Here is a 27,273-nt window from a genome sequence, read left to right on the forward strand (position 1 = left end):
CTCATCATTGACTTTTAGTAATTTCAGACCATGACTTCTACTTTCTTGTTTCCTTTCTTGATGCAGATTTTAGTTTGACTCTCATTTTTCTTTTGTTTTTTGGTTGCTGCACATCATTTCTACCTCCACAAATGCTTCTTCGCTTGGCCCTTTTATTGCCTTTGCCCTTGCACCTCCAATGTCATTGTCATCCAATCTCCGTCTTCACTTATCACCTTTGTTCCTTTTTCATTCGCCCCTTCCATTTGCTTGTCCTTTCTCAGCTCTGATGAAAGGTCACAGACCTGAAACCTAACTTTGTTTCTCTCTCCACAGATGCTGCTTGACCTGCTGAGTATTTCTAGCATTTTTGTTTATGTGCTTGTTCAAAGACCCAGAATGAGCACAGGCCTCCTCCAGCATGGTAAGTTTTTATGTCTTTTTGAAATGGAGACCAGACTCCTTCCCAAAGGGGACAAAAGACAGACTAAATCACTGAACCACCACACAATCCTTTTTGAAACTTCTTAAGAGGGGCTGATGTGTTGAGAAAATATGAGCTTGCCATTCCTCAAGCTGCAGTATGTGTATTTTTGAGAAACTAAGAAATTGGGAGGTCGGGAGAATAGGAATAATTCCCATTCAGAAGTGAAGATCGTTATTTTAACCAAGCTGATGTTTCTGTTCGTCTTTCCTGATCTGAAAGTAATTTGGAGCAGGGCAAGAAAAATCGGCAGCAGTCACATAGATAGAGATACATGAATACACGTAGTAGCAATTTCACAAACAGACAGAAATCGCTGGAGAAACTCAGCAGGTCTGGCAGCATCTGTGCAAAAAAGGCAGAGTGACCGATTTAAATCTAGTTACCCTCCAGAACTGATATTAGCTAGGAAAGGGTAGTATTTATGCTAAAGACAAATAATGGGGGAGAAGGTGAAAAGGACGGAGCAGATAGGCAGAGATGAAAACAACAGGGAGACAAAGAGTTGGATGATAATATCCAGGAAGAAAGAAAAGCTAATAATGGGAGCCATAAATAGGTGAAAATGGGTTAACTGTGCTGAAAGCAGCCCAGGACATACCAGCACCAGGGTGTGGGAAGGGGTAAAGGACGTAGAAGGTGGTGATCCGGCTCTGAAATGATTGAACTTGACATTCAGTCCTGAAGGCTGCAGGGTCTCCAAGTGGAAAGTGAGGTGCTGTTCTTCCAGCTTACACTAATCCTCACTGGAGCACTGCAGAATCAGACATTTCATGAACCTGACTTTAGTGTCGCTGAGGCTGAAGGTTGAATATTCATGACATTTCAGAAGAATGGAATGGAAAGGAAGGTGAAGCAGATAGAGTAGCTCTGCTTATACAGAATGAGATCTGTACAATCGTGAGAAATTATCTTGGTTCAGGAGATCAATATGTGCAGTCAGTTTATGTGGAGTTGAAAAATAGGGAAGGAAAGAAATCAGTAATTAGAGTAGTTTTATAGGTGGCTAAGAGTATCTACATAGTAGGATAGAGTGTATATCAAGAAATAGAGCTAGCAAGAAAGGTACTGTAATAATCATGGATGAATTAAAGATTAATATCAATTGGACAAATCAAATTGGCACAGTACTCTGGAAATATACTTACAACGGTATTTGGCACAATTTCTAAGTACAATGTGTTCTGAAGCTTAGCAGGAATGGGCCTATAGCGTGGGTTTCCTCCGGATGCTCCAGTTTCCTCCGACAGTCCAGAGATGTGCAGGTTAGATAAACTGACCATTCTAAAGTGCCCATAGTATTCAGGGATGTGTAGGTTATGTGCATTAGTCAGGGGAAATGTAGAGGAATGGGTCTGGGTGGAATGCTATTTGGGGAGTCGGTGTGGACTTGTTGGGCCAAATAGTCTGTTTCCACACTAGAGGATTCTGCGATTCGATTTTAAATCTGGTGATATGATTTGAGAAAGAAAAATGTGGGTCCATTACTGGTGTTGTAAACTTAAATAAAGGTAGTTAAATAGGTTTAGAAAAAAAAGTTGATAGTGAACTGGGATAATAGGTAAGATGTTGGAGATGTAGTGAAAGACATTTAAGGAGATATTTGATGACTCAAGTATTTATTTCACTGAGGGAGACAAACAATTTCAGAATGGTTGAATATGAAAATCAAGACTGGTAGAAAGCAAAGATATGTTCAATACAGGACAATTTGGAATACGTGAATATTTTATGTAGTTAGAACTAAGAGTTTTATAAACCAGGAAAGAATAGCTGAAAAATACAGGACAATTTGGAATACGTGAGTAAATAGTAAGAAATACAAATAGCTAAAATCTGCAAGTATAAAAAGAAAAAGAGTAGACAAAATGAGCAGTTTACCTTTTAGAGACTGCAAACATCAAAGCAGAGGCTTTGAACGAGTATTTTAAATCTGTTTTCACAGTAAATGTCACACAATGCATCCGGGGATGAAAATTTGGAGCAATTGCTATCATTTTGAGGGAAAAAAAATTACCAGGAAACCTAATGGGGCTAAAATCTGACAAGTCGCCTGCATCAGATAACCTGTATCCTTGAGACTTCAGAAGTGACAACAGAGATAGAGAATGCATTGAGTTGAGTTTAGAAGAGGCAATCTTGCTGAATAATTTCAAATTCTGAGGTGCCTTGATGGTTTAGATGCTGAGAGAATGTTCCCCCTCGTGAGATTAGGTAGCACAGTTTTTAAGTATGGGGGTCTCCCATTTATGTAGATGAGGATGTTTCTTTTTGCCAAGGGTAGTTATTCTGTGGAATTCTCTTCCTCAGTGAGCAGTGATTGCTGGGACATTGTTAATCAAAATCTGTCTAACACTGACTTAAATATATGCAGGGATGAGGTTTATAGGAAACAGGAAGGACAGTAGATTTAGAGCCACACTAGATCAGCCATGATCAGGCTTGAAAGGCTGAATGACCTATTCAGACTTCTGTTCCTTCTTTCCTTGTAAATTTCAGAATAAGTGATTTTGCTGCTGTGTTCTGTAGACTGGTTAACAAGGTTAGATCATATGGAATACAGGGAGAGCTAGCCATTTGGATACATATCTGGCTTCAAGGTAGGAGATAAAGGGTGGTAATGGCTTTTCAGTTTGGAGGCCTGTGATCAGCGTTGTGCCACAAGGATTGGTGCTGGGACCACTGCTTTTTGCCATTTATATAAAATGGTAAGGATGTGAACATAGGAGGTACGTTTAATGAGTGGATTGTGGATAAAGGTGCCGAAGCACAGAATCACCATGAGTTGCGATGCAGTGGTGGATGTGCCAGATGCTCAGTTAAGGCTTCAGTTTCCATTGTTGTCTCATATGTTTTTAGCTGGAGGCCTTTTCATGTTAAGACAGCAGAAATTAAACTGATAATTTTAATTTCTTTGGTCAAGATTGGTAGTAATGGAACAAAAGCTTTGTTCTTTGTTTGGTGTCCTTGTGAATGCTCACTTCTTTTAATGTAACTCCATGAATTGCAAGAGCCAGTGGACACGACAAAATTTACTTTAAAATTCTTTCATTTGCAACTGTGAGTTACTTTGTACATTTTTAAATCTTCCAATGTTTCTTCCAGTGATCCTTTATTTTCAATTTTATTCTGAATGTTCTAAAGATGCAAACATAGTGTTTCACCTCTGACTTGGTTTTTAGGCTCCAGTTTATGAAACATCAAAAGACTATAATATTCATAATTCCATGTTTTGTTAATGTGATATTGGCTGTAATGTGATTACATCGCCAACACTTTAAGCGCTGTTTCTAAAGCGTGATTTTTCTATGAAACAGGGTTGCACAAGAATGCAACCATTGCATTATAGAAGAACTACCTATACATCAAGTTGTTGGAGCGGGTTCTGAGGGTCAAGATTTCTATGTATTTGGAAAGGCATGGACTGATTAGGGATAATCAACATGGCTTTGTGCATGGGAAGTTGTGATTCACCAATCTAAATGAGTTTTCTGAGGAATTGATGAAGATTATTTAAGGCAGAGCAGTAGATGTGATCTGTGTGAACTTCCGTAAGGTTTTTGATAAAGTTCCGTGTGGTAGTCTGGTTAACAAGGTTAGATCATATGGAATACAGGGAGAGCTAGCCATTTGGATACATATCTGGCTCCACGGTAGGAGATAAAGGGTGGTAATGGCTTTTCAGTTTGGAGGCCTGTGACCAGCGGTGTGCCACAAGGATTGGTGCTGGGACCACTGCTTTTTGCCATTTATATAAGATGGTAAGGATGTGAACATAGGAGGTATGTTTAATGAGTTTGCAGATGACACCCAAACTTAGCGGACAGCGAAGAAGGTTACTTCTGAGCATAATGGGACCATGATCAAATTGGCTGATGGGCCGAGGAGTGGCAGGTGGAGTTTAATCAAGAGAAACGTGAGGTGCTACATTTTGGAAAGGTAAATCGGGGCAGGAGGTATACCATTAATGGTAAGGTCCTGGGAAGTGCTGTTGAAGAAAGAGACCTTGGACACTCAGTTCCTTGAAAGTGTAGACAGGATAGTGAAGAAGACATTTGGTATGTTTGCCTTTATTGTAGCCATGATGTGGAGGTGCCAATGTTGGACTGGGGTGGACAGAGTTAAAAATGTTGCATGATTTTTAACTTTGTCTTTATTGGCCAGTGTATTGCGTATCGGAGTTTGAAGCATCAGTCAGACCACTTTTGGAATACTGTGTTCAGTTCAGGTCTACTTGTAATAGGAAAATTGTTGTGAAAATTGAAAGGGTTCAGAAAAGATTTGCAAGGATGTTGCCAGGGTTGGAGGATTTGAGCTGTAGGGAGAGGTTGAACAGGCTGTGGCTGTTTTCCCTGGAGTGTTGGAGGCTGAGGGGTGACCTTATAGAGGTTTATAAAATTATGAGGGGCATGGATAGGATAACTAGAAAAGGTTTTTTTTCCCTGGGGTGGGTGAATTCAAAACTAGACAATATAGGTTTAGGGTGAGAGGGGAAAGATTTAAAAGAGACCTACGGGGCAACGTTTTCATGCAGAGAGTGGTACGTGTATGGAATGAGCTGCCAGAGGAAGTGATGGTGGCGAGTACAATTGCAACATTTAAGAGGCATTTGGATGGGTTTGTGAATAGGAAGGGTTTGGAGGGATATGGGCCAAATTCTGGCAAATGGGACTCTATTAATTTAGGATATCTGGACAGCAAAGATTTGTTCCCATGCTGTACATCTCTATGACTCGATAACTCTCAACCTATTTGGAAATCACGATTTAATCACTAATCTCACCTTTGTGCATTGTTGCTCACTTTTTTTTCTCCATACCTCACCTTGTGGTGAAGTTTACATTATGTATCACGATTAAGAGGAATAGTTTGTTACTGTTTATATATGTAATATTGTTTTGATGTAGTTTTGATTTTTTTAATACTATTGAAGATGTTGAAGATGAAGATGGTGATGAAAGTGGTACAATTATTGCACGGAAAGTTGGTGAAGCTGTGCAGAACACCTTTGGCGCAGTGGCCACAGCCATCGATTTCCCATTAGGTAAGTGATTTATGAAATAAGGCAAGTATTTCAAGGGCAAACTTTGCTTTCTCCTGTTCTCACGTAGATTTCATAATGGGTAACACATTTGCTGTTTTGATCACATCATGTGGTTTTATGTGCTGGTATAACAATAAGTTTACAAAATTATACATTTTGAAGGCTTACAAAATTTTTTTTTAATACATCCCACCTGCCCCCCAACCCAAAGAATGTGCCACCAAGCCCTCAAAAAAAATCTGTCACCTGAGCATGATCCACTATGATTGATTAGAAATGGTCATGTTGAGATGAAAATGAAACTTAGATCTTAATCAATGATGAGAATGTCTGGCCACCCTCTGTGTTTACCTAATCCAGATCTATCGCTAGACCTGATTATGAACCCAGCTAGAGTACTGTTCCCCACCCCTTCAAATCTGCAGGTGAACAAAAATACTGCTGCCGATACATCTGTCCTTGCACACTGGTTTCCTGTCCTGAACACCAAGATCCATTTATTTATCAATGCTGTTCGAGGTCCTGCCGTTAACGTGTACTTTTCCTTGACAGTTGATCCCCTAAAGTGCAGCACCTTGCACTTACCCAGATTAAACTCAGTTTGCCATTTCTCCTCCTGTGTCTGCAACTGATCTATATCCTGTTTTATCCTTTGACAACCTTCTACACTATCAACAGCTCCACCAATCTTTTTGTATCGTCTGCAAACTTACTAATTCATTCATTTACGTTCAAGTCATTTATGTGTGTGTATAGATATATCACAAACAACAGAGGTCCCCAGTATGGATCTCTGCAGAACCCCAGTAGTTACAGACCTCCAGCCTGAAAAACAACTTCCACCACTACCCTCTGCCGTCTATGGGCAAGCAAATGCTGAATCCATATGGCCAAGTCACCATTAATCCCATGCAGCATCATCTTCTGGATGAGCCTACCATAAAGGGACCTTGTCAAAAGCCTTACTAAAATCCATATAGACAACATTCACTGCTATACCCTCCTGGATCACCTTTGTCACTATCATGAAAAATTTAATTAAGTTAGTAAGACATGACCTGCCCTGCACAAAGTCATGCTGACTATTCCTAATTCGGCCATGCTCTTCCAAATGCATGTAAATCATATCCCTGAGAATTCTCTCCAAAGCTTCCTAACCATCAATGTGAGACTCACTGGTCTACAGTTTTCTAGATTACCCCTATTTCACTTCTTGAATAGAGGAACAATATAAGCTATTCACAGTCCTCCAGTGGCTAATAAGGATACAAAGATCTTTAAGAAGCCAGCAATCTGTTCTGTTGCCTCTCTCAATAACCTGGGGTAGATACCATCAGGCCCTGGGGACTTATCCACCTTTATGCTCTTCAAGAGACCCAACACAAGTATTTTTCTTGACCACAAAATGCCCTAGCATATCGGCATGCTCCACACAAACCGCACTATCCTGCATATCCTACTCTTGGGTGAATACTGGCGCAATGTACTCATATAGGATCTCACCCGCATCCTCTGCCTCCAAGCACAATTTCACTCCTTTATCCTTGAGTGGTCCTGGTTATTTTCTTCTTCTTATTGTATGTCTAGAATGCCTTGGATTCTCTTTAACCTGAAGGTCATTTCATGGCCCCTTCTTGGTCTCCTAATTCCCTGCTGGAGTTCTTTCCTGCCTTTTTTATATTCCTCAAGGACCCTGTTCAATTTTAGCTTCCTAAACCTTACAAATGCCTGAACAGTTTTGTGCTCTATTCAGATTCAATGCCATGTTGGCAATAGGCATCATAGGTGGTCTGTGTGAGCTCTCACCTGAAATTCATCAGTTGTCTGTTTCCAAGAAAGGACCAGATAATGTATCCACTGGCTAATTTAATAAATGCCCAGCCTGATAGATTATTCAAACTACATTCAGTTGTGGGTATTTAACAGACTATGGAAGCCCAATCTTTCTGAGCTGAACTTGTTTGCTGTTTCTAGCTGACTTGGGGTAGAGATGACAAATGGCTGATCAGATGTGATGATAAAGAAATATCCAGTTACTTGAAGAATTAGTGTGGAAAGAGGGAACTGAGCAGGAGGGCAAAAGAAGAAGAAATAAGTACAATAACTATCACTTAAGAAAAAAAGTACGTGGAAAACTAATGCCAATAAAGATCAATAAATCCTTTTGGACCTGATAATTTCATCCTCTGATATCAAAGAAAGTAGCTACAGAGATGATGGATGGACATGCAGTAATTTTCTAGGAATCCTGAGATTCTGTAAAAGTCCCAGAGGATTGGAAAATTGCCAATGGAACATCTTTATTTAAAAAGTGAAGGAGGCAGAAAAGTGTTAATTGTAGGCAAGTTTGTTGCGTCCCAGCTACTGGGAAAATGTAGGATATTAAATAAATGTAATAGCAGACCATTTAGAAATGCATAACGTGGTCAAGCAGAGTCAGCTTGGCCTCATTAAGGGGGGAATCTTGCCTGAAAAATGTATAGAATACTTTGAGGAGGTAATAAGCAGGATAGATAAAGGGAAGCAGTGGAGGTATGTATGTATTCTCAGAAGGTTTCTTGATAAGGTACAACACATTTGGCTACTTAATAAGAGCCCATAGTTATTGGGGGTAGTATATTAGCAGGGATTGAGAATTGGCAAGCTAATAGAAGACAGAGTTGGGGTGGGGGAGGGGGTTGCTTTTTCCAGGATGGCAACCTGGAAACATTTAAGACAGAGGTGAGGTATTTTTTCTGAGTACGGTGAACCTTGGAATTCTTTCTTCACAGAAGGCTGTCAAGCTTGTGTCATTAAGTATATTCAAGGCTGAGACATACAGATTTTTATTCAGTAAGGGTTATGGGAGAGCGGTCCAGCAAATGGAGTTGAGGATTTTCACATCTGCCATGATCTCGTTGAATGACAGAGCAGACGTGATGGGCTGAAAGGCCCACTACTGTAGGAGTACGTTGCATGTAATGAATTTCTTTTGTTCATTTTAATTTAAATTGACAACTCATCGATGATGTCTTTGCTAGGTCTTGTGAAAGATGCAGCCAGACCATCCTACTGGGTGCCTGACCACGAGATCATTAATTGTAGCTATTGTCGGAAAGAGTTTACTGCAAAGATGTCCAAGCATCACTGCCGAGCCTGTGGACAGGGCTTTTGCAATGAATGCTCTCAGGATCGGCGGACAGTCACTTCACGTGGATGGGACCATCCTGTGCGAGTCTGTATAAACTGTAATAAAAAGCCAGGTGACCTTTGATGGGCACACTTAGAAAAGACAATGCTGTTATAATATCAAATTTTAACCCATTTATTCATTTCTTAATTATTACATATGCATGACACTTCAAAAATGGAATAGAATTGTTAAAATAGTTCTTAACCCTGCAATTTCATTAACTCCTCAAGAGGTATATTTTTTAAAGGTTCTGGCTAATAACCAGACTTCAGTAGAGAGTTGGTCATATCACTGTAGAGAATTGTTTTCTTATTCAACTCTGTTCAGATATTCCTTAGTAACACTCCTCAGAACTGACCTTTCTATAAATCCTGTGTTTGTATGGAGTGAGTTGGCAAGTGTGCTTATTACAAGAGCTACACATTACAAGAAGTGACATCTGCTTGTTTGGATGATACCTGCAGTTTTATTACATCTGTACATAGAGCAGCACCCCGTAGCTTTTTCAGTAATAGTATTGTTAAGGCAGTCACAAGTGGCCCCACAGTGCTGCCAGTCCCCATTGTATCGATATAAGTCCACAGTGATGCAGATTTCTCCCCTTTTCTGATATAGTTTTAAAAATGTACTGAAGAGCAAGTTCCTAATACTTTGACACATTTTTGAAAAGTTTATTTATTTAAAAACATCGCAAGTTTAGAGAAGATTTGTAGCTCAGGTTGAGGTTCTGGATGTAAGTTTGCTCACTGAGCTGGAAGGTTCGTTTTCAGACATTTCATCACCATGCTAGGTAATATCATCAGTGACCCTCTCGTGAAGCATTGGTGTTATGTCCCGCTTTCTTGGGTTAGTGATGTCATTTCCTGTTCTTTTTCTCTGAAGGTGGGGACAAAGTCAGTGTTTGTTGAGAGTTCCAGTTGGAATGCCATTCTTCTAGGAATTCTCACTTGTGTCTCTGTATCATCCTAGGATGAATGTGTTGTCCCAGTCAAAGTGGTGACCTTCCTCGTCTGTATGTGAGGATACTAGTGAGAGTGGGTCATGTCTTTTTGTGGCTAGTTGATGTTCATGTATCCCGGTGGCTAGTTTTCTGCCTGTTTGTCCAATGTAGTGTTTGTTGCAGTTCTTGCAAAGTATTTTGTAAATGATGTTTATTTTGCAAGATGTCTGTACAGGGTCTTTCAGGTTCATTAGCTACTGTTTTGTGTGTTGGTGGGCTTGTGGGCTACCATGATGCCATATTCACAAAAGAGGAGGAAAGCAACAACAAATTGCCATTCCTAGATGTCACAGTAGAGCCAACAGCCAATGGGGAACTTCAAACTAGTGTCTACAGGAAATGAACACACAAGACCAAATACTGAACTACAGAAACCATCATCCCCAGACCCACAAAATGAAGCTACACTGAAATATTATTTCAACAAGCCACCACAAACTGCAGCATAGAGGAACTATGCAGAGCAGAGGAAAATCACCTATACAGTGTATTCAAAAAGAATGGGTACCCAGTGAACACAATCCGCCGATTTCTCAGCAACAACCTCCAACAAAATGCGTCCAGAAACCCTCGCCACTCTCCCCTACATCAAAGACATCTCGGAAATGACTGCCAGACTCCTCAGACTCTTGCATCATGGTAGGCATCATTGCTACAAACCTACCAACACACTAAAACAGCAGCTAATGAACAGCTAAAGACCCTATACAGACAACAGCAAAACACATGTTGTTTACAAAATACCTTGCAAGAACTGTGGCAAACAGGCAGAAAACTAGCCAAACAGAGGCACTACGAGAATTCCTAGAAGCATTCCAACTGGAACTCTATCAACAATCCACCAATTGTGGACCCCATGTACCATCCCCTGGGGGGTATGACATCACCCACACAGGAAATTACATCAACCCAAGGAAACCAAAGCACAAATAGAAAGCGGGACATAACACCAGTGCTTCACTGGAGGCTCACTGACTATGTTACCTAGTATGGTGACGAAACGTCTGAAGATGAAACATCTGAAAATGAACCTTCCAGCTCATCAAGCAAACTTACATCCACTTAAAACATATCACTTTTTTTGTTAATGCCACATTAGTATCCAGAACACTTGATAAACAGTACAGGTTTCCCCCGCTATCCAAAGGTAGAGCGTTCCTATGAAACCTTTCGGATGCTGAAATGGCATAAAGCGAAGAACTAATTACTGTTATTTAGGAAAAATTATTTTCATAAAAGCAAAAATCCTCTTCGGATTTCTTTCAGTTAGAGAAAACAGGTTCTAATGTAGGTCTTTCTTAAAAGCGAAGTGGCGTAAAGCGAACTTTCGAAAAGTGGGGGCTACCTGTATCAACACGTTCGTAGAAAATATTGTAAATTTCTGATTTGTGAATGATTTATGTAAATAAATTGGTGGATGTCCTTTACATTGTGTCCCCTGCTTTGCAAATCATTTCTGTTGTTTATAGATATTTTTATGTCAACTTGCTCAGACTCATCATGACATCTCCTCCCTCACCGCCCCCCCCCCACCCAATGGCGCAGTTGAGACTTGAAAGCAGGTCTCTTGGCCCAGAGATAGGGGTACTATCATTGCACTACTAGAATCCTTTTCAGTAGTTTATTTATTGCGAGATTTCACATGACTTATGTCATAGAGATCTAGAGCATTGGAAAAGGTCCTTTAGCCATCGCATTCGTGTTGGTCAAAAACAATATTTTAATCCAAAAACAACTAATCAAATTTCCAACACTTGTATGCCTTATTGTAATATTGTAAATGAACATTTAAATAGTTTATAAATGTTATGAGGGTTTCTGCCTCCACCACTCTTGCAAGCAGTGAGTTGCAGATTCTGATCACCATCTGGATTTTTAAAAAAAGATTTTACCCTCACATCTCCTCTAAATCTTATTGCCCTTACCTTGAGTCTATGCCCCTGAGCCTACATCAAGGGAAAAAGATTTTTTCCTGTCCATCCTCTCTGTGCTCCTCATAGTTTTATATATCTTAATCATGTTCTGAGGAAGTGATGGATGCAGATGCAAATACAACATTTAAACGACATTTGGATCGATACATCAACAAAAAAGATTTGGAGGGATATGAGCCAGGAGCAGGCAGGTGGGGCTAGTTTAGTTTATGATTATGTTTGACCGAAGGGTCTGTTTCTGCACTATATGACTCTATGTCCTTTCAATTTTGTCTGCTCCAAGGAAAGCAATTGCCAGTCTGTCCAGTCTCTCTTCATAACTGAAACTCCAGCTAAGATAAATCTCCTCTGCACCCTCCCTCGTGCAATCGCTTCCTTCCTGTAATATGAATTCCACAGCTGCACACAATATGCGAGCTGAGGCCTAACCAACATTTTGTACACTTCCAGGATAATCCCATCCTCTCTCAAACTCTTTCTTGCCTAATAAAGACAAATATACCATGTGGAGAAAGTAAGGACTGAGTTTGCTGGAGATCAGAGTCAAAACGCGCAGTGCTGGAAAAGTACAGCAGGTCAGGCAGCATCTGAGAAGCAAGAGAAACGATGTTTCGGGCGTAAGCCCTTCATCAGGAATAGGCTCTATGGCAAATAGGCTCTCCTGTTCCTTGGATGCTGCCTGAGCTGCTGTGCTTTTTCAGTGCCACACCTTTTGACACGAGAATGATCCCTGGAATGAAAGGCTTAGCATATGAGCAGCATTTGAAGTCTGTGTCTATTCTCAATGCAGCTTAGAAGGATGAGGGAGGGAATGTAATTGAAACTTACAGAATACTGAATGGCTTGACAGAGTGGATGTTGGGAAGATGTTTCTATTGGCAGGAGAGACTAGGATCCGAGGGCACTACCTTAGAGTAAAGGGAAGACCCTTGAGAATTTAGATGAGGAGAAACATCTTCAGCCAGAGTCTGTGAAATTCAGGTGATTGAGTATTTTTATGACAGATTGTACAGGGAGAAAGCAGGAGAATGGAGTTGAAAACCTTATCAGCCATGATTGAATGGAGGAATAGACGTGATGAGCTGAATGGCCTAATTTCTGCTGCGATGTTCTTTTATGGTCTTGTGTTTAATTAGTAATGACCAAATAATGAATGGGAGTGGGCAGGAAAGTTGAGTTGAGGCCAAGGTGAGATCAGTCATGATTGTACTGAATGGCAGAGTAGGTTTGAGGTGTTGAATTGCCGACTTCTGCTCCTAGTTCTTGTCTGGTGTGTTTTTCACTAAAACTAACGCCCAATTGCAGGTGATCATTATTTAGGTAACTTTATTTACACCTCCCCAACAGAGGCCTATATGAAGAAATCCTCAGATGGACTACACCCATTCCAGTAAATATCCAGCAAACAACGCTGGAGAAACTCAGATGATCTGGTAGCTTTCATGGAGAGACAGAGTTCACGTTCCAAGTTTGATAGGTCTCTGCTTCAGAGATATTCAGGTGCATAACATTTCTAAACTTTGCCACTTGTGTCTGCAATCACCTCTCTATAAAGGCAAGTAGGTCAAACTTTGTATCTACCTGTGCTATTTACTAATTTAGTCTTTTAAAAATGAAGTTTTTAAACAACCTATTTTCAACTTTCTCCCTGACATATGTGACGAAGCTGTCACTTTAAGAGGTTATTTTGTCCTCGTTTTATTTTGAAGAGAAGTTGTAAAGTCGAGGTACAGAGCTGTCTCTAAGAAAGTAAGCAATTTGCGAGGCCTTGGGTTTTTGTAAAAACTTGAACAATGGAAACAACTGGGTGTGGCCAGTTCTCGGAGACCAGGCATTCTAGTTTCTTCTAGTTCTTAGGTTTAGTTTTAAGCAGAAGCCATTGGGATCTCAAAAGAGTTAGAAGCTTCAGTGAATGGGGCACTCTCTGAATTTTCTCGATGTTTTCTCCTGAATTGGAGAATTGCATGTGAGAATCTGTGCCTGAATTTGTCTTTTAGCCAGGAGTGTGTTTATGGGATGTTATTATATTGGAGTAGTTCATTAGGAATAGGAATTATATCGCTTTAGTTGTCCAATAGTTAAATTATTCTAATTTCCTTTTATTTTGTTTGTATTCTAACAGTAGAGTTCAAAATTGTTTTGCTTAAAGTTGAGCAGTTTGACTGTCGCACTGCATCAGGAACCCTTTAAAATAAGAAAATTCTTAAAACATTTTGAGGGGTTCTGGTCTGGTCCATAATAAACTTGGGGGGCTCTTGTCAGGAATGAAATCCATAATTCCAAGTTGGGTTTAGGATTCTTGGGTCTGAGGCAGCAAGTTTAGTGTCTTTTGTTTCAGGTGTTGAATTTGGTTGCTTTAAACAGGGTGTGCTTGTGTAATATGGCTTTTTCAGTCACTAAGAACTTTCTGGGGATGGAGGAAGTAACTGAGGGAATTTTGCAAAAAGTGAGCAAAGCAAAGCTTTCTCAATTGGCAAACAAGTTGAAATTGGGAATGTCGGTGTTTGCAAAGCAGGGGGAGATAATTGCAGTAACAGCTCGACATTTAAAATTTCCGGAAAGGCTATTAGAATCTCTGGATGTTGCTAAAATTCAATTACAAATGAAGCAGCTTGAACATGAAAAAGAAAATTAATTAGTTTGAACTACAATTAAAGGCAGAGGAAGAGAGAGAAAATGAGAATTTGATAGAAGTTGGCAGTTAGAGAGGAAAATTGACTTAAGAGGTCATTGAAAATAGATCAAACATTTAGAGAGATGATTATTTTGGAGGAGTTAAAAAATTCACTTCCTGAGGTGTGAGAATTCAGGTCAAATAGCAGAGCTAAAACTGCAGGATTAGCAGCTGAAATGGCCAGTGATTATGAGTTGGATCATAAATCAAAGTTTGGCTTCCAACGTCAATTTCAATCTGAGGAATAGAAATTGGAGAAAAAAGAAATCCTCAAATGCTAAGGCAAAAGGAGATTTCATAGGATATAGATCATAGAAGATAATATAGATCATTGACCAGAGGGTAAACCTTCCCTTTGAGGGGGAAAAGACTTAATAAAGCTCAGGTGTTTTTGCTACAATAAAGTCAGCCACATGAAGTTTAGAAAAAGCACTGGGAAGATGGATGTGGGAACCCAGTGATTTAGATTAGATTAATTACTTACAGTGTGGAAACAGGCCCTTTGGCCCAACAAGTCCACACCAACCCACCCAGACCCATTCCCCGACATTTCTCCCCTTCACCTAACACTATGGGCAATTTAGCATAGCCAATTCACCTAACCTGCACATTTTTGGACTGTGGGAGGAAACCCACGCAGACACGGGGAGAATGTGCAAACTCCACACAGACAGTCGCCTGAGGCGGGAATTGAACCGAAGTCTCTGGCGCTGTGAGGCAGCAGTGCTAACCACTGTGCCACCTATTTCTGTTGAAGTGATAAAGGAAAGCCCAGTGGAAGCTAAAAAGCTGCACCAGAATATACAACCTGGTCAGGGGTGAGTTGAGAAGGAAGGGCCAGATGTTCTTTAATCATGTACTTGCAAGAGTAAGGTTTATTCACCTAGGTCAGGAGGCACAAATAAAGGAATTACAATTTTAAGAGATACAATAGCATGCCATCTTTGGCGTTGAGAGATTAGGAGATATGTAATTCAGAAGGTCTATTGCCAGAAAAAGTGATATGTGGAATTCATGGGGAGATGAGAAGTGCTGTATCATGCAAAGTGAAGTTGGCGTATCCCGTGAGAAGTGGCTCAGTGATTAGTCCAGGGACCTGGGTTCGATTCCACCCTTGGGCGACTGTTTCTGTGGAGTTTGTATATTCTCCCAGATTCTGGATTAGTGGTGCTAGAAGAGCACAGCAGTTCAAGCAGCATCCAAGGAGCAGCGAAATCGATGTTTCGGGCAAAAGCCCTTCATCAGGAATAAAGGCAGTGAGCCTGAAGCGTGGAGAGATAAGCTAGAGGAGGGTGGGGGTGGGGAGAAAGTAGCATAGAGTACAATGTGTGAGTGGGGGAGGGGATGAAGGTGATAGGTCAGGGAGGAGAGGGTGGAGTGGATAGTTGGAAAAGGAGATAGGCAGGTAGGACAGGTTCGGAGAAGTCATGGGGACAGTGCTGAACTTGAAGTTTGAAACTAGGATAAGGTGGGGGAAGGGGAAATGAGGAAGCTGTTGAAGTCCACATTGATGCCCTGGGGTTGAAGTGTTCCGAGGCGGAAGATGAGGCGTTCTTCCTCCAGGCATCTGGTGGTGAGGGAGCGGCGGTGAAGGAGGCCCAGGGCCTCCATGTCCTCGGCAGAGTGGGAGGGGGAATTGAAATGTTGGGCCACGGGGCGGTTTGGTTGATTGGTGCGGGTGTCTTGGAGATGTTCCCTAAAGCGCTCTGCTAGGAGGCGCCCAGTCTTCCCAATGTAGAGGAGACCACATCGGGAGCAACGGATACAATAAATGATATTGGTGGATGTGCAGGTAAAACTTTGATGGATGTGGAAGGCTCCTTTAGGGCCTTGGATAGAGGTGAGGGAGGAGGCGTAGGCACAGGTTTTGCAGTTCCTGCGGTGGCAGGGGAAAGTGCCAGAATGGGAGGGTGGGTCGTAGGGGGGTGTGGACCTGACCAGGTAGTCACGGAGGGAACGGTCTTTGCGGAAGGCGGAAAGGAGTGGGGAGGGAAATATATCCCTGGTGGTGGGGTCTTTTTGGAGGTGGCGGAAATGTCGGCGGATGATTTGGTTTATGCGAAGGTTTGTAGGGTGGAAGGTGAGCACCAGGGGAGTTCTGTCCTTGTTACGGTTGGAGGGGTGGGGTCTGAGGGCAGAGGTGCGGGATGTGGACGAGATGCGTTGGAGGGCATCTTTAACCACGTGGGAAGGGAAATTGCAGTCTCTAAAGAAGGAGGCGTGTTCTGTGGTGGAACTGGTCCTCCTGGGAACAGATACGGCGGAGGCAGAGAAACTGGGAATACGGGATGGCATTTTTGCAAGAGATAGGGTGGGAAGAGGTGTAATCCAGGTAGCTGTGGAAGTCAGTGGGTTTGTAAAAAATGTCAGTGTCAAGTCGGTCATCACGAATGGAGATGGAGAGGTCCAGGAAGGGGAGCGAGGTGTCAGAGATGGTCCAGGTAAATTTAAGGTCAGGGTGGAATGTGTTGGTGAAGTTGATGAATTGCTCAACCTCCTCGTGGGAGCACGAGGTGGCGCCAATGCAGTCATCAATGTAGCGGAGGAAGAGGTGGGGAGTGGTGCCGGTGTAATTACGGAAGATCAACTGTTCTACGTAGCCAACAAAGAGACAGGCATAGCTGGGGCCCATATGTGTGCCCATGGCTACGCCTTTGGTCTGGAGGAAGTGGGAGGATTCAAAGGAGAAATTGTTAAGGATGAGGACCAGTTCGGCCAAACGAATGAGAGTGTCAGTGGAAGGGTACTGTTGGGGACGACTGGAGAGGAAAAAATGGAGGGCTTGGAGGCCCTGGTCTTGGCGGATGGAGGTGTAGAGGGATTGGATATCCATGGTGCAGATGAGGCGTTGGGGGCCAGGGAAACGGAAGTCTTGGAGGAAGTGGAGGGTGTGGGTGGTGTCTCAAACATATGTGGGGAGTTTCTGGACTAGGGGGGGATAGGACAATGTCGAGGTAGGTAGAGATGAGTTCAGTGGGGCAGGAGCATGCTGAGACAATGGGTCGGCCAGGGTGGTCAGGCTTGTGGACCTTGGGAAGGAGGTAGAACCGGGCACTGCGGGGTTCCCGGACTATGAGGTTGGAAGCTGTGGGTGGAAGATCTCCTGAGGTGATGAGGTTCTGTATGGTCTGGGAGATGATGGTTTTGTGATGGGGGGTGGGGTCATGGTCGAGGGAGCAGTAGGAAGAGGTGTCCTCGAGTTGGCGGTTGGCTTCAGCGGTGTAGAGGTCAGTGCGCCAGGCTACCACTGCGCCCCCTTTATCCGCTGGCTTAATGGTGAGGTTGGGATTGGAGCAGAGGGATTGGAGGGCTGCGCGTTGTGAGGGTGAGAGGTTGGAGTGGGGGAGGGGGGACGACAGGTTGAGGCGGTTAATGTCCCGGCGGCAGTTGGAAATGAAGAGGTCGAGGGCAGGTAATAGGCCAGCGCGGGGTGTCCAGGTGGATGCAGTGTGTTGGAGGTGGGTGAAGGGGTCCTCGGAAGGTGGGCGGGAGTCCTGATTGTGAAAGTAAGCTCGGAGGCGGAGGCGACAGAAGAATTGTTCGATGTCACGGCGTGTATTAAATTCATTGATGCGTGGACGGAGGGGGATGACGGTGAGTCCTTTGCTGAGGACTGATCATTCATCCTCAGTGAGTGGGAGGTCTGGAGGGATGGTGAAAACTCGGCAGGGCCGGGAGCTGGGATCTGGTGTGGGTGTGGAGCTGGGAGTGGGGTCGGAGCCAGTACCTGGAGTGGGTGTGATGGTGCTATATTCTCCCAGAGTCTGAGTGGGTTTCGGCTGGATATACTGGTTTCTTCCCACAGTCCAAAGATGTGCAAGTCAGGCAGATTGGCTATGCTAAATTGCCCATAGTGTTTAGGGATGTGCAGGTTAGGTGAAAAATCACACAACACCAGTTTAAAGTCCAACAGGTTTAATTGGAAGCACACTAGCTTTCGGAGCGATGCTCCTTCATCAGGTGGTATTGGAGGGCTCAATCCTAACACACAGAATTTATAGCAAACATTTAGTGTGATGTAACTGAAATTATACATTGAAAAATTGATTGTCTGTTCAGCCTTTTATCTGTTAGAATACAGTGATAGTTTCACTTCTTTCATGTGTAAATCACAAAACCTTTTTTTAAAAACATGTTGCATTCTCGAGTTAGCTGTTAGCAATGGTGATAGCTAGACAATATGTTGAAGGTGTTAGCCTCCTGTGTTCTCCATCTATGCCATGATTAGATTGAATCTAATCTAAAAGGTGAGTTTTACATAAATTCATGCAGTTTTTGAGCTCAGAGTTCTACATGAATGTATGCAGTTTTTGAGCAAAATACAATGTAACCCTGCAAGTACAAATTCACCCCACAAAATATATGTGTGCATGTGGGTCTTTGTCAGCCTGTGTGTGTGTGTGTGTGTGTGTGTCTGTGTCTGTGTGTGTGCGTGTGTGTGTCTGGGCTGGGGGTTGTGAGTGTGAGAAAGTGTGTGTGTGTAGTGAGTGTAGTGTCTTAAGTCTGTGAGGGGGTGCATGTGGGAGTGTGTGTGGGTGTCTGTGTGCACGAATGTGTATGTATCTTGAAACCTATTGTACAAGGGATCTCCAGCTTCTGTCGCGACTCTACGGATTTCTTACAGAAACTCAGCAGCCACGGACCAGTCGAACCGGGAACATCCCCCACAATGATGGCATCACGGCAACAGCCTCAGTATTCAACACCAACAACTGCCAATCTCCAAACACCATCCTACAACACACCCGCTTTATCCTTGATTGCAACGTCTTCACCTTTGACAACCAGTCCAGTTTTTGAAGAGAGGTTGCAAAGGTTGTACAGAGCTCAATCTAATAAAGTTAATAATTTATGCGGCCTTGGATTCCTTTTCAATTGGAACAATGGAAGTTGCCTGTGTGGGGCCAGTTCTCAAGCGTTCTAGGTTTCCTTTAAGTTTTTGGGTCTGGTTTTATGCAGAAGTCACTGGGGTCTGAAAAGTCTTGGTAGCTTCAGTGAGGGTGTTCCTGGATGCTACACTCTCTGAATCTTTTGAATGGGATTTCCTGCTGGATTGGAGAACTGCATGCGAGAATCCGTGTCTGAATTTGCCTTTTTGACAAGAGGTGTATTTGTGGGATATTGTTATATTGGAACAGCTAATTAGTACTAAGTAATATATCTTTTATTTGGTTAAATTTTTCAATAGCTGTTATACTAAATTCCTCTTTCTTTTGTTTGTACTTTAAATATAGTGTTTAAATAAATTGTTTTGCTTAACATTGAGTAGTTTGACCATTTGGTCATTTTGTCTTTAGTTCTGTTTTCTGTTTTACCCTGAAGCCACATTTGTTGCATCTGGAACATGACACTTTACATTTACCCTGAAAATAAGAAAAAGCCAGGGTCTAGACTCCCTGCTTAAAATATTTTGAGGGGGGTCTGGTATGGTCTGGTCCACAATACCTACTATCATCCCGAGGTTTGCCTGTCCTTTACTCTCTGGGGCCCACCTCCTCTCACTGCCAGCTTCTGTCAGATCTGAAGAAGGGCCATTGGTCTTTAAACTTAACTCAGATTTTTCCTCAGATCCTGCCAAACCTCTTCAGCTTCTCCAGTATTTTACGTTTTTCTTTCAAATTTCTGGTAGCCAGTTTATCATTTTGTCTTTAGTTCCAACTGTTTTCGGTTCTACCCTGAAGCCACATTTTTTGCTAATACCCCATGACCTTTGCAAAGTTTTCTTTTGCTTTGGGTTTTTTAAAAAAATCTGAAGTATTGCTACTCTGCTTTGCAGCCTTGATACTTATAATTTTTACAAACAACCCCTCCCTCCCACCAGTTGCTAGGCTAGTGGCAGTCTTCACTTTGACAAACTGCTTCTCCAGGTTTGCTGGGACTATTTACTAAACATATTACAAACCAACCTAACCACTCATGTTATTACACACCCTTGAACCTGGGCCTCCGGGCTCAGCAATAAGTCACTACTGCTGCACCACAACAGCCCTTCCATTACTCATTACGCACAGACAGTCTCCCATCCAAGTACTCACAGACCAGAGTCTGTGAACTTTCGAGATCAGATTAAATAGGGTTGTCAACAGGTCACTGCTTATTGCGGTCCTGTAAATCTAATTTTTCAGGTTTGCCCCATTTGCTTTTATTGAAAGCAATTCAACCCCTTCAGGCCACTGCATGTTAGTTGCATATTTACATGGCAGCACGTGCTAGTTTATTTTTCAGAAACATACTTTGTAAGTGTAGCAACATATAAACGAATGCACAAAAGCAAAATACCATTTAAACCAGATTATCAGCAGCTGGGGTGAGGAGGAAGAGTTGAACTGAGTCAGATGATGGCCACATGCTGGTGGGTCCTATGGAGTGGCAGTTTGCTTTGGCAGCGTGGTGAGTTTAATTTGAGATGCCAACCAGGAGAAAGTGAGGACTGCACACACTGGAGATCAGAGTCGACAAATGTGGTGGTGGAGGAAAAGCACAGCATTTGAGGTAGCAGGAGAAATTATGTTTCAGGCATAGGCCCTTCATCAGGAATAGTGAGCTGATGAAGGGCTTATGCCCGAAATGTCGATTCTCTTGCTCCTCTGATGCTGCCTGATCTACTGTGCTTTTCCTGATCTAATGTGGGCGGCACGGTGGCACAGTGGTTAGCACTGCTGCCTCACAGTGCCAGAGACCCGGGTTCAATTCCCGCCTCAGGTGACTGACTGTGTGGAGTTTGCACATTCTCCCCGTGTCTGCGTGGGTTTCCTCCAGGTGCTCCGGTTTCCTCCCACACTCCAAAGATGTGTAGGTCAGGTGAATTGGCCATGCTAAATTGCCCGTAGTGTTAGGTAAGGGGTAGATGTAGGGGTATGGGTGGGTTGCACTTCGGCGGGGCGGTGTGGACTTGTTGGGCCGAAGGGCCTGTTTCCACACTGTAAGTAATCTAATCTAATCTAATCCAGCATCACACTCTCAATTTGAGATTCTGACAGCCACGATTGGCAATGAGGGGGTTCAGTCCAGAATTCCTTGAGGCAGCTTCCGTGGAGTCTTGTGGCCCAGTGTGGTGGACTGCTCCAGTGGCAGATGGGTCCTTGAAGCAGATTCTTCCAGCCTGGAATTGAAATGGCCTGGTTCCTGTCTTTTTCTTGAGAGCCCGTGAGCCGTGAATGAAAAAAATTAAGACAAGGTCCACCTTTTATTAAATGTATTTTCTGTTGTTAATATAAGATGCCAATCCATGGCAACTTCAATAGCTCCTGTATTTGTTTTTGTAAATTGCCAGTCTATTCTCAGACAACGCAGAATTTCAGACAGTACTTTGCTTTTATACAATAAAATATTCCCACCAATTTAGTTCTTAAGCAGAAACTATAGAGTTTGCACAAATTTACGGCACGTGATGCTGAAAGACTTGTGTTGTCCAACATGTTTTGATTAGTCTTGTCAAATGCGCATAATCTGCTGCTATATTAACAATCCTCAATCTAACAAAAGAAAAGTTTATTCATTTAAATTTTATGTAACCAGCACAGTACAGTATTCCATTAAGAACACAAACTTAAAGGACCAGCTGTTCAGCCTCTTCTGCTCTTCACACATGTATTTTAAAAACATCACTGCTGGAGGAGATTAGAAAAATATAACAGCTTAAAACCTTTCTTCTTCAATTAAATTATTGGTGACTGTGCCTCAGAGCTGGTGCCATGTGAACTATAATTTTAATTTTTCTCTCACTGTTACAGTCAGTGATTGGAGCTGTATGAGAAGTGATATAGGTCATGATAGACTGCCATCAGAAGTCCAGGTACACCACTCCTCCCTCCCAACTGTGAAGAGAAAACTATACTGGGAATGGAGTCCTTGGAAATAGAGTGAGGAGATGGAATTGTTCGAAGGAGGGTACCATCATGTAGACTCCAGATTCGAGTGTAGCAATCTTGTCCAACTGAAAAATTAATAGAAATAATGAAATAAATCACTATCAGATGTTAAGGAATTACTCCTGGCTACTTGAGTAATGATAAATTGAGAGCAGTAAAATTTCTAATTAACTTTACCAGAATATTTCGTTAGTTCCTACTTTTACATCAAATCAGGCTGTGATCCTGTTGACATTTAAAGTTGAGGGCGGGAAAATCTGGCAAGATGAGAGGCAATGTCTTTTGAACTTATAAAATGAAAATACAGCAACTATTCAGCAGCTCTGACAGCTTCTACAGAGAGAAGCTGTTTACCTTTTAGATCAGTGACACTGTGCAATGAAAACTCAGTGACCTGAAACATTAACTATATTTCTCTTCCCACAGATGCTACAAAACCTGCTGAGTATTTCCAATATTTTCTGTTTTTATCTGAGATTTCATGTTCTATGTCTTTTGGTTCTGGGTGATATGTATTGTTCAAAATATTTCATTTGCAGAAATAGTGAAGTGGAAGTGGGAAGCAGCTTAAATGATGTTCTTGCCTGATGCTGTGATTCTGATCCCAGCAGATGTTACTCAGGACAGGTAAGATCCCAGCCAGCAACCTAGCTTGATAGATCATGTCTTTTTTTGTTTTAGTTTTAGCATCGTGGTCTCTCACTGAAATAGATGTACAAAACGCTGCAGATTTTGCTTTAACAATAAATTGGATGTCTATTACAAGATGAACTTAGATTAAATAGAATAACACAAACCCAAAAATTTTAATGATACAGTAAAGATATTAATTCCAGCAGACCCGAAACACTCCTTTTTAAATTGAAAAGAACAGAACTGGCTTTTGTACCTCCTTTTATGCTTGTGCTCAGCAAACATAGTGTCATATTTGGAGAATAGTGTCCTATGTACTTGATCCTTACCTGGAATGAGAGATTTGCTTGGCCTGCAACAGACAACCTATCGAGTCTACGTTGGCTCTCAGTAGATTAGTCAGTTTGATTCCCCTTTCCATCTCCATGGCCCTGAAAGTCTATTTCTTACAAATGCCCAAAGCAATCTTCTTTCGAAACAAGTGATCGTCTCCTCTTCTGCCACTCATATAGCAAATTTTAGGTCTTTCCTATTTGCTGCCTAAATACAGGTTTGTTCCTCACACCTCTCCCTTACCATCTGCCAAAACCTGAAGTACGTTTCCCGACAAACCTTGTACCACCAGCAAACATCTGGAAAAAGTTTCTCTCATTGTCTTATCTAAACAGGCCATAATCTGAATTTAAGTCTCATGTTGTGTGGCGACAGAAACGGATACAGTGTCCTACTTGTGATATAAGCAGAACTTTAAAGTTCATAACTTTTCTGCCTATCACTCAATCTGCCATTTCCTTCTGCTGTTACTAGTCACATTATCCACACTTTTTCCTGTCACCCTACTGCATTCTTAATCAAGCTAATCATCTGCCTTCAATTTCATGAACTTCAACTTGAGCTAACAGCCTCTATTAGAGACCTTTCTCAAATACCTTCTGAACGTCTGCATGTATAACATCATCATTCCCCTGTCTATCTCTTCAAAGAATTCAATCTAGTTTACCAGGCCTAACAAACTCTTCACAAATCTTTGCTGTCTCTCTGACTAGATTTTTTTTAAGGGTCCACATCTTAATGGTGCACTCAAGTAATATTTTCCAACAACTAATGAAAGACTAAATGGGTCATTAAATCACTGGTTTCCTTCTGTGACCTTTCCGAAACAGCAGGAACAAATGCACACGTTTTTAATCTAAAAAACATTTTTGTTAAATGAACAAAATTTTGGAGGATTGTAGATTGAGCATTAACAATGTTTTCACCAGCTTTGTTTAAAAATCACGGTCCTGACACTCTTATAAGTGTTGTTGATATCTTAATTGCCATTATTGTGTTTAAGTTAAAGTTGCCAAGACCCTGTCTCTGATTCAATATTAGTTTCCATGTGGTGACATAAATAATGTTGAATAATGCATTTGCATTTACCAAATTACTGTCAACAAGGTTTAAGAAAGCTTTTCTCCAAATGCAAAATTACTTTCTTGCTAATTTTAACTTCCCTTACACATTTATTTTCATACTACCTTTTCATAATAAGATAGCTCTTACTATTCACCCTTTTCTGTCCTTTGTACCTGTCCCGTTCACCAGGATATGATTTTTTTTACATTTTGAAGGTTATATTATTTTGTGTTTTATGAATGACTACACCAGGATGGCAAGCTCATGCCCTTTGCAGGTATTGTTGTGATCCCAGACCAAGAAAACAAATTAGCATGGACTCCCCAAACTAAAGATGTCTTAAACAGGATGGCTTCCTCTCTGATAACCCCACAAACGTCTGCTTGCAGAAGATTTATTTTCAATGAGTTCTGAGCAGTTGAAGACTTCTCCCCAGCTCTGACTGGTGTGAGAATACGCACGAAAGAGTGTGAGTGAGTGCAAGAGACAGTGAGTAAAGACAGAATATATGAGAATGCATGCGATATAGAAATGTGAACGTGCGTGTGTGTGAGAGAAAAAAAGAGAATGAAGACAGTGCGAAATTTAGAAGGGGTGAAAGAAACCAAGAGTGTCTCAGAGAGTGAGAGTGTGCATGTGTGAAGAGTAAATGTGTCCATGTGATAGAAACAATGTGTCCAGGTGAGAGAGAGAGAGAGAGAGAGAGAGAGAGTATGATAGGGAGAGAATGTATGTAAAAGAGAATGTGAGAGAGAGAAAATGTGGAAGTGTGTGCGAGTGAGAACACTGAGAGAATGACAGAGACTGAGTGAGTGAGACAGTATGTGCACATATGCACACATGGGCGCACATGCATGTGTATTAGGCTGGGGGGTCATTTTGAGCCTGGGAAAACACAGTTTTTCTGGCAGGTTAACTGCCCTCATGCTAATAACCTTCAGCTGTAGTTATGTTGTGCTTGATGCCTGGTGGGCAGTTAAGTTATTCCAGTCAAATGACTGCCCAAGAATGCAAATTCTCTGACAATTCGGCCTGAATAGGAAGAAAGTAGATTACCAAACAGAGAGTTTGTCCATACATTCAGTGACACAACATAGAGAGCCTTGTAAAATTCAGTCATAGTCTGTCTTACTGACAACTGTATCTTGTATGAATGTGCATGGAAACATATCGGTGATGATGCGGCTCCTTTAACAAGGCTATGTTGTCCTTGGTTTATTTTCAGGTGGTCATAAAGGCACAAGTTCCAAAATGCCTGGGTTTGGGGCAGTTTGATTGTAGGTAATAGATACTGCTAGGATAATTATGTTGGGATAATCTGTTGGGTTTTCAGATAGGTTAAGTTATTCGGTTTCTGTTCTCTTTTGTTTGTGTTTCATTTGGTAATCTTGTAAAGTCTATTTTGTTTAAAACTAAGTGGTTTGACCAGCTGGAATATCCACTCTACACCTGCTTCGACCAACTCGCAAAATTAGGGTCAGGGCTACTTTTTTGAAATGTTTGAGGGGGCCTGGTCTGGTCCATAACAATATCTCAAGTATAGAACATAGAACATAAAACAATACAGCACAGAACAGGCCCTTCGGCCCACGATGTTGTGCCGAACTTCTATCCTAGATTAAGCACCCATCCATGTACCTATCCAAATGCCGCTTAAAGGTCGCCAATGAATCTGACTCTACCACTCCCTCGGGCAGCGCATTCCATGCCCCCACCACTCTCTGGGTAAAGAACCCACCCCTGACATCTCCCCTATACCTTCCACCCTTCACCTTAAATTTATGTCCCCTTGTAACACTCTGTTGTACCCGGGGAAAAAGTTTCTGACTGTCTACTCTATCTATTCCTCTGATCATCTTATAAACCTCTATCAAGTCACTCCTCATCCTTCGCCGTTCCAACGAGAAAAGGCCGAGAACTCTCAACCTATCCTCGTACGACCTACTCTCCATTCCAGGCAACATCCTGGTAAATCATCTCTGCACCCTCTCCAAAGCTTCCACATCTTTCCTAAAGTGAGGCGACCAGAACTGCACACAGTACTCCAAATGTGGCCTAACCAAAGTCCTGTACAGCTGCAACATCACCTCACGACTCTTGAATTCAATCCCTCTGCTAATGAACGATAATACTCCATAGGCCTTCTTACAAACTCTATCCACCTGAGTGGCAACCTTCAAAGATCTATGTACATAGACCCCAAGATCCCTCTGTTCCTCCACCTGACCAAGAACCCTACCATGAACCCTGTATTCCTCATTCTTATTTGTTCTTCCAAAATGGACAACCTCACACTTGGCAGGGTTGAACTCCATCTGCCACTCCTCAGCCCAGCTCTGCATCATATCTAAGTCCCTCTGCAGCCGACAACAGCCCTCCTCACTGTCCACAACTCCACCTATCTTTGTATCATCTGCAAATTTACTGACCCACCCTTCGACTCCCTCCTCTAAGTCATTAATAAAAATTACAAACAGCAGAGGACCCAGAACTGATCCCTGCGGAACTCCACTTGTAACTGGACTCCATGCTGAATATTTACCATCTACCACCACTCTCTGACTTCTACCGGTTAGCCAGTTTTCTATCCAATTGGCCAAATTTCCCTCTATCCCATGCCTCCTGACTTTCCGCATAAGCCTACTATGGGGAATCTTATCAAATGCCTTACTAAAATCCATGTACACTACATCCACTGCTCTACCCTCATCCACATGCTTGGTCACCTCCTCGAAGAATTCAATAAGACTTGTAAGGCAAGACCTACCCTTCACAAATCCGTGCTGGCTGTCCCTAATCAAGCAGTGTCTTTCCAGATACTCGTAAATCCTATCCCTCAGTACCCTTTCCATTACTTTGCCTACCACAGAAGTAAGACTAACTGGCCTGTAATTCCCGGGGTTATCCCTATTCCCTTTTTTGAACAGGGGCACAACATTCGCTACTCTCCAGTCCCCTGGTACCACCCCAGTTGCCAGTGAAGACGAGAAGATCATTGCCAACGGTACTGCAATTTCCTCTCTTGCTTCCCACATAATCCTAGGATATATCCCGTCAGGCCCGGGGGACTTGTCTATCCTCAAG

General features: G+C 42.2%; 2 protein-coding genes across 3 annotated transcripts in view; one reads left to right on the plus strand and one right to left on the minus strand.

Annotated features, from left to right (window-relative positions):
* The window catches only part of LOC140476597 (zinc finger FYVE domain-containing protein 1-like), a 93,366-nt gene extending 82,260 nt beyond the window's left edge, over positions 1–11,106 (plus strand). The window contains exons 10-11 of one of the 2 annotated variants that reach the window (XM_072569434.1): positions 5,397–5,507; positions 8,528–11,106. In XM_072569434.1, coding sequence (XP_072425535.1) covers positions 5,397–5,507; positions 8,528–8,760 — 344 coding nt within the window. In that variant the 3' untranslated portion in view covers positions 8,761–11,106. Of the gene's footprint in view, positions 1–5,370; positions 5,508–8,527 lie in introns of both variants that reach the window. The other variant, XM_072569433.1, reaches the window with a different exon arrangement.
* A 10,354-nt stretch (positions 11,107–21,460) lies between these two features.
* The window catches only part of LOC140476598 (DDB1- and CUL4-associated factor 4-like), a 92,673-nt gene continuing 86,860 nt past the window's right edge, over positions 21,461–27,273 (minus strand). Inside the window, exon 14 of the mRNA XM_072569435.1 lies at positions 21,461–22,223. Coding sequence (XP_072425536.1) covers positions 22,021–22,223 — 203 coding nt within the window. The 3' untranslated portion in view covers positions 21,461–22,020. The remainder of the gene's footprint in view (positions 22,224–27,273) is intronic.

Source organism: Chiloscyllium punctatum, chromosome 4 (genome assembly GCF_047496795.1).
Source record: "Chiloscyllium punctatum isolate Juve2018m chromosome 4, sChiPun1.3, whole genome shotgun sequence".
NCBI classification, from domain to species: domain Eukaryota; kingdom Metazoa; phylum Chordata; class Chondrichthyes; order Orectolobiformes; family Hemiscylliidae; genus Chiloscyllium; species Chiloscyllium punctatum.